At 42.2% G+C, this 12,352-nt stretch overlaps 1 protein-coding gene across 1 annotated transcript in view; it reads left to right on the forward strand.

Annotated features, from left to right (window-relative positions):
* Positions 1-7,399, forward strand: part of LOC107147491 (T-lymphocyte surface antigen Ly-9-like) — a 13,043-nt gene extending 5,644 nt beyond the window's left edge. The window contains exons 3-6 of the mRNA XM_015491989.2: positions 2,670-2,942; positions 3,179-3,520; positions 3,623-3,889; positions 6,984-7,399. Coding sequence (XP_015347475.2) covers positions 2,670-2,942; positions 3,179-3,520; positions 3,623-3,889; positions 6,984-7,063 — 962 coding nt within the window. The 3' untranslated portion in view covers positions 7,064-7,399. The remainder of the gene's footprint in view (positions 1-2,669; positions 2,943-3,178; positions 3,521-3,622; positions 3,890-6,983) is intronic.
* Positions 7,400-12,352: the final 4,953 nt, after the last annotated feature.

Here is a 12,352-nt window from a genome sequence, read left to right on the forward strand (position 1 = left end):
GAAGGAGGGAGAAGGAGGGAGAGGGAGGGAGAGGGAGGGAGAGGGAGAGAAGGGAGAGTTCTTTCCAGGAGTGCTTCCCAAGCCTTTTAGCCTCTTGTGTTCTGAAATTTTGGCCCAATACAGATTAGCTGTGGTTCAAACTTAGCCTGAGGAAGATGTTCAAGGTCTCTGGGGGTCATGACAGAGTGGTTCCCCCGCAGTGGTTAGGTGGGCAAGGTAGGGAGGCTGACTGAGGGGGACACAGGGAAACTAACTGACAGAGGAAGGTAGGAGTCTTGCCATTCTCTTTGGTTGTGTGTTAGAAAATATTCCCATGAGATGGAGCCATTGGTCTAGTGGGGGATGTTGGGATTGCTCCCTTGTCAGGTACATACAGTTGGAGATTTGGGGCCTGGGCTGGTTACAGCCAGTTCTTAGCAACAAGAGGGGTGGAGCTGTGGGAACCTGGGTAGGACGTTCACTAGGGTGGGCCCAAAGCTGGTGGGAAAGGCCTCTCAACATGCTATGGCTATCCTGGCAAGATGTGCTCCACATGGAATAGTGTTGATTGATTTGTGAGCAAGAGATGGGGGTCTACTGATCTACCAGGGGGAGGCTCTCCCCTCAGCCTTTCACTCTGGGTTGATGCCCAGTGGCACAACCATGAAAATAAGCCAGGATTTTATCCTTCACAGAGCATTTCCCAAGTCACTGGCACCTCACAACAGCCCTGCCAGTGGGCAGGCAAGGGTTTGTATTCTCAGTTAAGGAAACCAAGTCCACAACACAGAACTAAGCAGGTGGAAGATTTGGAAAGAGAACGGTGTTAGTTTTTCTGTTGTTGTGACCTAAAATATCTATCCAGCCAGTCTCACAGTCATTGCTAGGAGGAAAAGTTTATTTTGGTTCACTGTTTCAGAGGTTCGGTCCTTGGCTGGCTGAATCCATGGCTCTGGGCCTGGGGTGAGGCAGAATGTCATGGTGCCTGAGAAGCAGGGAGAGAGAGGGAGGAGCCTGGGGAAGATATGATCCCCGAGGGCATGCCCAGAGAGTTATTCCTCCAGTCATGCCCCACCTACCTATAGTTACCACCTAGGTAGTGCATTCAAATTATTAGTTCATCAAATGAATTAATCCACTGATTAGGATACAGCTCTTATAATTTAACCATATCACCTCCTACATTAACATGGGAGCTTCTGAGGGACACCTCATATCAAAACCATAACAAGAATTTAGGTTACCTGATGCTGTGTCTTGTGCCCTGGTTCCTTGGCTTCCTGTTATGAGACATAAAAAGTCTGGTGGTCCATTTTCAAAATACAATATTTAGCTTAAAATGTAAAATGACTTGGCATGTAAGAAAGGCAGCTGAAGGGGAGAGAATGAAAAGAATTACAGTTAATACCAAATATAGAAATTCATAGCCTCTTGACAAACAGGAGGTGAGAAGAAGGGGGCCCAGCCTGACCAACAGAGATGCACTGTGTTCTCACCCAAAGGGACTCAATCCAAAGGGACTTTCCTGCCACAAGAGAACCCAGGGAGGTAAGGACAACAAAAGGTGTATTTCTTTGAATAATCCAACTGGAGACAGTAGAACTTAGCTGACGTTCGGGAAGACTGTATACCCCATAGTACTCAGACAATGAAGAACCAGAGGAGGGACCTTGTGCTCTAGGGGACAGAATGCTGGTTGTACCCAATCTGGGTGTGCCTGCTTCCCCAGACACCTGCACTTGCAAAACTCCTTGCTTTTGCTAGACCTCATGTTCCTCAGTCCATTCTTTGGGTTTGGACAGATGAGTGCGTTTCTCACACTGGCATGTGACAATCTTTAGCTCTCTGAATTAGTGAAGACTCTAAGAAGAGAGCCTGCAAAAATCAAAGGGGAAAGGGTTTACATGCTAGAGTTTGGTCTATAAGACACTGCGGTGAGGCAGCAGAAAGTTACTTACCAGTGGGAGTTCAAGTTGCTTTCTCCCAGGGGACACTCCTGGGGCTGCAGTGAGCTGGGCCACAGGACTGAGGATGAATAGCAGAGTGTCCTCCTCCCATGCTATATGGCTTGGTCAAGCCTGTCTTGGTCGTCTGTTGTTCTTGCTTCCTCTCCCAAATGCTCCTGGTTCTGGCAAATAATGGGAAGGGGGCATCTGAGGAATAGTATGGGGTGCATGGGCCAGGGGGAAAAGGATAGCAAGGCAGTGGAAATGGGTGGAAGAAACCTCAAAAACACAGGACCACATCCTCTCCAGGCCCTGGTCAATATTTGGAAGCTCAGGGCATGCCGCAGAGCCCCCTACTGGGGAAAGATGTAATTACAACACAGTCCCGGGCATGTGTTCCTTTATTCCATATAGGGGTAGGAACCCAGGCCAAATCCACTGGATCTGAGTTTGGGATTCATCACTTTGGGCAAATTACTTAAGCATTCTAAGCCTGTGAAATAGAATAGATATAACACATCCTTATGTAGTTCATGGAATTGTTCTGGAAATCAAAAGAGATATTAAGTGACACTTCCTCGTAAAGCCTAAAACTCTAGAGTAGATGTGGGCAGATCCTGCCTCTGTTGTTCCTTATGTAAACTCAGGGTGGTGCAGGGTTTTGGGTGACAATGTATTGTGTTTTCTATCTTGTAAACAAGAGGGGTTTCCCAGTCCTCACTTTGTTCCATTTTGCACACTCAGAAAAGCTGGTCCCACCCCGCGTCACACTGAGCTCCAGGATTGGTGATAATGGAAACTGCATCATCATCCTGACATGTGTGGCAGAAAGCGGAGAAGACACTGTGGCCTACAGCTGGACACCACTGGGTCCCCGGACTGTGATATCCCATGGAGGGTCTGTCCTCAGTGTTTCCTTGAGGCCAGAGGACAGTGTTCTGACCTTTACCTGCATAATCAAGAACCCAGTCAGCAGCAGCAGCTCCCACCCGGTCTCAGTGCCACACATTTGTACAGGTACCTGGATCCTCAAGTACAGGTACCCCAGGAACTCAAGCATGCACCCTGAACAGCAGCTCTAGAGTGGACAGAAGGTGGAGAAGCAATCCTTATTCTTTCCAGCCCTGGATAGGGGAGAATAACACCCTTGAGATGATAAGATGGGCCTAGAGTGGGTGGGTTTGGAGTGACAAAGTCTGTGGCTTCCCTTAGTGGGCAGGGAGACACTGACACTTTCCTTTCTCTGTCTGCAGGGTCAGGAATCCTGGGAGAAGTCACAGTGGGAAAGGTAGTGATTGGCACCCTTGGGGAGTCAGTCATTCTGCCCCTGGAGGTCCCAGTGGAGCAGGAGATAGAAAGTGTCACATGGAGCTCCAAAGGGCTTATTGCTGTTTTGCAACCAGGACCAGCTGGCAAGCCAGTCCTGGTTTCTGAGATTCAGGGACCATACAGTGGACGACTGAGCAATCCTCATTATGATTATTCTCTTCAAATTAGCCCCTTGGGGCTGTGGGACTCTGGTGCTTATAAAGCTTGCATAAGCCTGCGTTCTCCCCTGACCAACATCACCAAGGATTTCACCCTGCATGTCTACGGTGAGGAGGGGAGGAGGGATGCACATTAATTTTTTCACCCTTGTCTTTTCTTACTTCCCTGGACCTGAGCTCTCTCACAGCTTGAGACTCTTCTTGGCACAGGGAGGCTGAAGAAGCCCAATATCACTGTCCGCTCCCAGATCATGAGGAACAGGACCTGCTTCGTCACCTTGGCCTGCTTTGTGGAAGAAGCTGGAGAAGATGTTCAGTACAGCTGGGACCCCCATGGCCAAGGGGAAGTTGTGTCCCATGGAGGAACCACTCTCAGGGTCTCCTGGAGATCTGGGGACAGTGGCAGCTACCGCTGCACTGCCAGGAATCCAGTCAGCCAGAACTCTAGTTCCATCCCCGTGAGGCCCCTCTGTTCAGGTAATGGCTTTCTTCTGTAACCCTTTTCTTCTTCATGGTGAGGTCCAAATTCTCAGCATTCTGCCTTCCTTCCTCTTGGATCCAGATTTTTTAAAAAAGGAAGAAAAAGGGAGAGTTTGTTATTTGCACCAGGAGATGAGGGCTTTGGAACCACCATCGCAGGGCCCACTCTGTCCACTTTCTCTGTCAGTCTCTGATCCTTTTCGCCTCTATCTGCTGCAGACTCAGCTGGGCTTCTGCTCATTTTGGGAAGTCCCTGGAGGAAGGTGCTCCCCATTCCCACTCAGTCCTGCAGAGTCCACAAGGAGGGACCCCAGGCCTCCCTTGACTGTGTCCTTAGAGAAGCCTCAGCTCTTCCCCCCTGCCTAGAGTTGGTCTGAGAGGGACCAATACTGGGATCCTCTGCTGGGCATCATGACCTCCCCTGGCTTCTCCTTTTCAATTGGGTCACAGGCCTTGGCAGGAAATCATCTTGGTTAAAACACATTCTGTTTCTCTCCTTTTTTCAGAAGCAGTGACTTCTGAAACAGCAGCTGCCCACTCTCTCCAGTTATTCAACCATTCACTTTGCAATCCCTTGCTGCTGGTTTGCCCCCAGCAATATCCCAGTGGTTAAATTCAGTGGATTCTGGGGCTGGGGCTGTAGCTCAGTGGCAGAGCGCTTGCCTGGCATGTGTGAGACACAGGGTTCCATCCTCAGCACCACATAAAAATAAACAAGTAAAATAAAGGCATTCTGTCCATCTACAACTACAAAAACATTTTTAAAAAATTCAGTGGATTCTGAATTCTCCCAGCACTTGACACATTTCCTTAGTCACCTGGGTGACTCTCTCATGGGGACCTCTTCTTCCAGATCACAATCCTGCTCAGGACTGGTGCTGCTCTTCTGTTGGGCCTTTCTCTACTCCTTCCATTTTCTTCTGTTGCTCAAGGCATAAATTCAGGTGTCATTTTGAGGCTTCCTCTTTCCCACCCCCACCAGCCGATTGTTTACTTTCCGGTAACTGTTTGAGCCACAACCTATAGCCTCCTAACCACTTTCTTTCCCAATCATCTTCCTGATTGCATTGCCAGAGGGTTAATTCAAAATTAAGAAATGCTTATGCTTAAAATCCTATGATGCTGTAGGGAATAGAGAGATGTTGAATGAAAAGTGCACAGTTTCAGATAGACAAGATGATAGATTTTGAGATCTATTGGTTAGCAGGGCTGCTATAGTCAATAATAATATATTATAGGGGCACAGGATGTGTCTCAGTGGTACAGCACTTGCCTAGCATGCATGAGGCCCTGGGTTCAGTTCCCAGCAACAACCAAAAAAAATGTGTTATATATTTCAAAATAATCAAGATAATTCATCTCACATGTCTCACCATAAAAAAGATAGTCGAAGGAAGTGATGAATATGTTAATTAACTTGATTTAATCATGTCACATTGTATACATATATCAAAATATCACATTATATCTCATACATGTGTATAAATATGATGTGTTAATTAAAAACATCAATATTTTGGGGGAATACTGGGGATTGAACCCAGGGGCACTTTACCATTGAGCTACATCTTCAACCCTTTTTATTTTTTATTTTGAGACAGGGTCTCATTAAGTTGCTAAGGATGGTCTGGACCTTGTGATCCTCCTGTTTTAGCCTCCCGAGTTGGGTCATTTAAATTTTTTAAAAATAATACTAATTTATTATTATTAATTTTAAATAATAAATTTAAATATTTTTAAATAAAAATTAAATATAAAAATATTAATAATTTTTAAATAATAAACATTTAAAATTTAATTATTAGCCAGGTGCAGTGGCACCTGTATGTGTGTGCCACTGCATCTGGCTAATAATAAAATTTTAAATGTTAAAAAAAACATGTCTATGATATCTGCCCACTATCTAAGGTATAAGTATCTTAGCGCCTATTTGCCGCAGTCCGGCTGCAGCAAAATAACTGGGGGGTGACGAATAACTTGTGTACGTTGATACAGCAGGAGTAGGAGCCGTTTATTGCAGGACAGGAGCAGTATTTATACATTCCACACAGCTTATCTAATTAGCATAAACTAGATACATCAGTCAACCAATCAGGAATCTCCACACTTAATGGCTCGCTTTTGTTACTTCTCAAACCACTCCCTCTGGCATTTTGCCAGGCACCATCCAGACTTGTTTACAAACTCTAACATTCCCCTGGCAAAATGCCAGGTGTTATTTTGACTTGTTTACAGACTCTAACACCTATTTATTCATTTTAGTAATAGATATTCACTGAGGATGTTTTATGCACCCTTGTTGTTCCACCGAAGTGGAAGTGAAGAAGAGATTCCGATAATTCCCAGCCCTCAGGGAACTCACAGTTATAGTCAATACAACCTGTATCTGACAGTTTTTGACCAACTTGTCTTCCAGTTAATGTTAGTAAATGACTTTAGCATAGTATTGTGTTAAACACAGCACCGAATGTGCTATGTTCTGGGCTTTATGTGTCTGCCTCCTACACTGAACTGTCATTGAAATCCATTCTTATCTTTCTCTGCATCTCCAATACACAACAGGTAATAGGTGTTTGAAAACGTGGGTCTGAAAATTATTCTGTGTGCAAGTATGAATATGTCACAATGCATTCCAGTCAGTTATAAATAAACAGAAGACCAACAGAATAGAGGAAGGGGTTGGGGATGGGGGGCGTGGGGCTCAAAATGGAGAAAACTATGTTATATGCATTTATGAATATGTCAAAATGAACCCCTATAATGTATAACTACAGTGCACTTTAAAAAAAAAACCCTGGAACATCTGTTCTGGGGGTCACAGGACACAAGGAAATATGATATTAATTTCAGATATTCACATTTTCCGTCTCACTCTGTGAGGCCTGGAGGATATTCCAGCTCTATTCATAGATTTCATTTTCTAAAGGAGTCATCCTTCCTATTCATGCCTCTGGCTTTTCTACCTTGAAAATCAATTTTCTGTTTTTTTTTTTTTTTTTTTTTTTTTTTTGTTGTTGTTGTTTGGTTTTGTTTCCCCAGTTTTTCTCTACCTTTTATTCCAATTCCTAACCAGTGGTCATTGTTCATTCAGCTTCCCTCCTATCTTGTTCCCCGAGGAAAGAGTTTCTCCTCTTTTGGATCCTGGGAGCTTTGAGGATTGAGTGGATTTGAATTTGACACTGCAGAGGGCAAGAAGAAGAATAGAAAGCAGGCAGTCAGCTGGAGGCAGAGATTAAGAATTCTGCACAAGGAGCACAGGGGATGCAGCCCCTTCCGAGGTGGGTGAGCGAGGGACTCTGATATTGACTGAAGCATAAAATCTATTTTATTTGCAAACCAAGTTCAAAATTATCAACAAGCTGCTACGCCTCTAATTGTTCAAAATAATCTGTTTATGTTTTGTTTACATGTGTTTTAAAATGGTCAGAAAGAAAAAGAAGCTTATTCATTTAAGGAAAATGGAATGATTTGAAACATAAAAAGTTAATAAAATTATTAAGTGTTGTTTGTATACATTATTAATGTTAGCAGTCTTATTGGTTGATGCCTGCATCCCTATGTTGGAGTGTTAATCCTATGTTTTCTTTGAGCAGTTACAAAGTTCTGGTCTAATTCCTGGGTCTTTGATCCATTCTGAATTGACTTTTGTGCAGGGTAAGAGATAAGGATCTAGTTTTCTTCTTGTTCATATGGATACCTAGTTTTTCCAGCACCATTATTAAAAAGACTGTCTTTTCCCAAAGGTAAGTTTTTGGCACCTTTGTCAAGGATGAGATGACTGTATCTGTGTGTGCTTATCTCTGTGTCTTCTATTTTATTCTGTTGTTAGTTTTGATGCCAATTCCATGCAGTTTTTATTACTATAGCTCTATAGTATAATTTTGGCAAGGGGATCGAGGGGAAGGGAGGAGAGGGAAAGGGGTGATACTAGTGAATGAAACCCTCCAGATTATACTATGTGCAAATATGAACATATAGCATAACATATAACAATGAATTCTACTTTGTGTAGAATTATAATATACCAATTAAAAAAATAATCAAATAGGCCAGGCATAATGGCCCATGCAGCTTGGGAGACTGAGGCAGGAGGATCACAAGTTCAAGGCTAGTCTCAGCAATTTAGTGAGGCCCTAGGCGACTTAGTGAGACCCTGTCTTAAAATAAATAATAATAATAAATTAAAAAACTGAAAAAGGGCTGGAAATGTGGCTCAGTGATTAAGTGTTCCTAAGTTCAATCCCTGGTACTAAAATAAATAAATAAGTAAAATAAAAATATATATAAAAACATAAATAGAAGACCAGTAGAAAAGAGGAAGATCAGGAGGATGGGAAGAAGAGAGAGAAAGGAGAAGTACTGCAGAATGAAATGGAGCAAATATGTCATGTGCATGTGTGGATATGTCACAATGAACCCCAACTATTATACAGAATTATAACTCACTAATAAAAACATAATAAAGTTAATTGGGAAGTCATTAGGCTGAGATGGCTTCCGTGTTCTAGGTTCCTCAAGAAGCAAAAGAAACTCAACCCCGAGTGACCCAACCAGTCAGAAATCACCAGCTGACCTCTAGCTAGGGACTTTCCTTTTTAACCAAATATGTGTTTTGTTTGTCTTACTCCCATAAACACTTTAAAAATGATTTCCCCCTCATATTCCCCCTAACCCTGAACTTCTTGTGGTGTAGAGCTGCCTGATTTTGAATCACTGTTGACTCAAATATAACTTAAACAATTTCAATGTGCTTAGCTTTATTTTTCAACAGTTGCCATCTCATTTTTGAATCATTTATTATCGGTGCATAATAATTATACAGAATAGTGGGTTTCATTGTGGGATTTCTGCACACACTGATAATTTAATCAGTTTTGCTTCCCAGTACTTCCCCTTGCCCTCTCCTCCTCTGAATCCCCTTCCTCTATGCAATGGGTCTCCTTTCTGTTCTCACGACATGGTCAGCTCATTTTTGACAAAGCCCTTATCACAGTTTGCCAGTATGCACTTATTTGTTGGCTTCCTTGATTACTGTCTGTTCCCCTCCCCGCCAGCTGATAGTCTGGTGGGAGAGGCAGACAAGTCCTGTTTCTGTTTTCTTCATAACTGTAAGCCCAGGAGCTGGCAGAGTATCTGACTAGTAAAGAGAATTCAATATTCACTGAACAAATGAATGGATGGATGAGAGTTGTTATTATTTTCTGATAAGATTTAAAGACTATCTGGAGATTTTACAAAGCCCTGGGACCTACACACTAGAGTATGTTTTCTTTTTCTGCTTTTGATAGAAGGAAGAAGGAAATGGAATCTTTATCCTAAAATTTCCTTGAATGCTTAAATACTTGATGAAGAAAAAGGGCAAAAATAGTCATTTATGTCTTGTTTTGACAGCAAGCTGCTCTAGAGAGCTAGGTAGGTTGATGAAGGATTTGAGCCGTACATAAACAACTGAACCAAAAGGAAAATTTAGGCATGAGAGAGACCTTGGATCTCTTCTTGTTTTCTCACTCTCACCTGATTACCTTGTTTCCTACTTCACTCACGGTGAGAATTGACAAACTTCATCTATTATAAACTCTTTGGCAATTTATTCTGAAATATAAATGGACAGACAAGATCACAAACTATTAGAGGATAGCCTATAACATGAAATACAGTCTCCAAACCAACTGGATTGAGGTCTCACCACACTCAGACAGCAAACTAAGAGAGAAAAACAAGAGATACAGGAAACAAGAGAGGGGGAAAGGACTTCTCCTTCCTGTCCACTCTTTTATTTGGACCTAGCACACTACAAAATACAAATATATCTGTATTAAAAAGGGCTGTCACAAATTGCCAGTTGATACATAAAAATATGTTGTAGATGATTTGAAGCATAAAAAAACACCTCAATCCTTTTCATTTACTTAGATAAAGGAAACTATAATGATATTATAATGATATAATATATAATGATATATTATAGGTACACTCTGAATTGTTACTCCTACCAGTATTTCTTGTCATTTTCAGATGCTTTCAGATGTTGTAGTTTAAAATTTTATTGGTCCATAATGATTCTACATGATACCGGGATTCATTGTCAAATATATGCATATAACATAATTTGATCAATTTCATTCACCAGTACTTCCCCTTTCTCCTATTTCCTCCTTCCCCTGGTCCCCTTCCCCTATCTTTTTCATCTTCCTTCCATTTTTATGAGATCCATTTCCCCCCACTTTTGTTTCCCTCTCTAGTTACCACATATGACAGAAAACATATAACCCTTGACTTTCTGAGTCTAGTTAATTTCACATGATTTTTTCTGAGTTCCAACAATTTTCATACAAATGAAATCCATTGTGTGTATATATACTTCTTTATCCATTCCTCTGTTGACGGACTAGGACCTAGGCTGTTGTGAATTGCTGGGCTATAAACATGGGTTTGCATGTATTGCTATAGTGCGCTGGCTTTAATTCATTAGGGTAAACACCAAGGAGTGGTATAGCTGGGTCATATGGGGGTTCCATTCCTAGTCTTTAAGAAGATATCACAAGAAATAATCCCAGTGGCTCAGGAAGCTGAGAAAGGAGGATCACAAGTTCAGTGCCAGCCTCAGCAACTTAGCGATGGCCTAAGCAACTCAGTGAGACACTGTCTCTAAATAAAATACAAAAAAAAAAAAAAAAAAAAGGGCTAAGGATGTGGGTCAGTGATTAAGTGCCCATGAGTTCAAGCCCCAGTATCAAAAAAAGAAAAATAAATAGATCAAATAATTCATATTTGTTGCCTATGAGAAGTAGCAGTTCTGGGTGTGATGTGGCAGAGTTTTGCTATTTTTTTTTTTAAATCACAAGTTTATTGTACTAGTTGAATTTAAAAACTATCTATGTAGTATTTTGAAATGATTAAAATGTTAAAAAAAAAAAAGCTGGGTGCAGTGGCAGATGCCTGTAATCCCAATGACTCCAGAGGCTGAGGCATTAGGATTGCAAATTCAAGGTCAGCCTTAGTAACTTAATGGGGTCCTGTCTTAAAATAGAAAAATAAAAAAAGGGCTGGGTATGTAGTTTAGTGGTAAAGCACCCCTGGGTTCAATTGCCAGTACAAAAAAAAAAAGTTAAAAAAAAACACACCAAGAAATAAAGAACAATATCAACAACAAACTCCTCAAAGGTCTAGGAAATTGACCTGAAGTAAAGGGGAGGGAGGGTTCTGCAGGAAGAGTGAATAGTTTAAACAAAGGGCAGAGATTAACCACTAAATTTTTAGTTAAAGCAAATAAATACAGAGTTGGAACCAACAAAATTCAACATTACTAACTAGTTAATATTTGTGCTTATTTTAAAAAAACTAATAAAACTTTAGAGCTAGGGAAGCAATTCAGAGTATCAGCCACCTTGCTTATTGTTCCACACAGCTGTTATCTGGACACCCCAGACAGCAGGAACTCTGAAAGCTAATGCACAGTTGTTGAAGGCACAGACTTGTAAACCCACACCTGTCACAGAGTACTGTTTGCTCTTTGCATCTAATGAGAACCAGCATCCCTTAACTCATAGGCAAGGAGGAAGAATTAGTTCAGTGTCTCTTTTCAAGATCTTGGAGAAATCAACAGTGTTTTGCGAGCATGAAATGCTTCGTTGGCCAGCTTCCAACCTCAGCTTGATGGCAGAACAAGAGGCTGATTCCTGACGGAGAGAGTCCTGAGGTATGGAAAGCCCCAGATTCTCCCAGAGGAGGATAGCTCAACTCCCGCAGTAGCCTCCCCCAAACCCAGGGATATGGGCATCTAGTGGACATTATTTGAGGTGTGAGGTATGAGCTTGGATTCCAAGAGCCCTCCCTGCTTGCCCAGTTGCTGCAGCAGCAGCTCCTGTCTGGCTTTCTTCTGTACTCCTGGAAGGAGAAAACAGGGAGAAAGAGAAGGCAATGGCTGACCCTTAGAAATAAATTGTCATCCTATAAGAGTAAGTTGGCAGTGCAGACCATGCAGGAAAAACAACATCAACAACAACAACAAAAAACTGTTGGGCTCTCCCACCTTTACTTTTTTTTTTTTTTGGCTGAAAAGTAAAAGCCACAGTTTGGCTTCTCTACAGTTTTATCCACTCACTCGTTAAATTCCGATGGTCACTGTGCATGCCCTGTGGGTCACAAGCTTCTTCTCTGGGGCTCCTCATCCTTTCTCCATTGGGCTCCCACCTGAGTGGAGAGTTTAGGCTCTTCCTGAGTGGAGAGTTTCCTCCTCCATGTTCCCACAGTTCTTTCTCTAAACTCAATCTGTGTCTAGGTGTTTCTTCATGATTTTTTTTTTTTTAATCAGACGGGAGCTCTTTGGGGTTAGGGATCATGTGCATGCCTTCTTTGTCTCAGCTTCTTGGTCATACATAGGAGGTGCTCACTAAACATCTGCTGAGTGACTGATGGAAAAATGAATGCTTGAATGAAAGTCTGTTTGGAAAAACCACC

This window comes from Marmota marmota, unplaced genomic scaffold (assembly GCF_001458135.2).
Source record: "Marmota marmota marmota unplaced genomic scaffold, marMar, whole genome shotgun sequence".
Taxonomy (NCBI): Eukaryota; Metazoa; Chordata; class Mammalia; order Rodentia; family Sciuridae; genus Marmota; species Marmota marmota.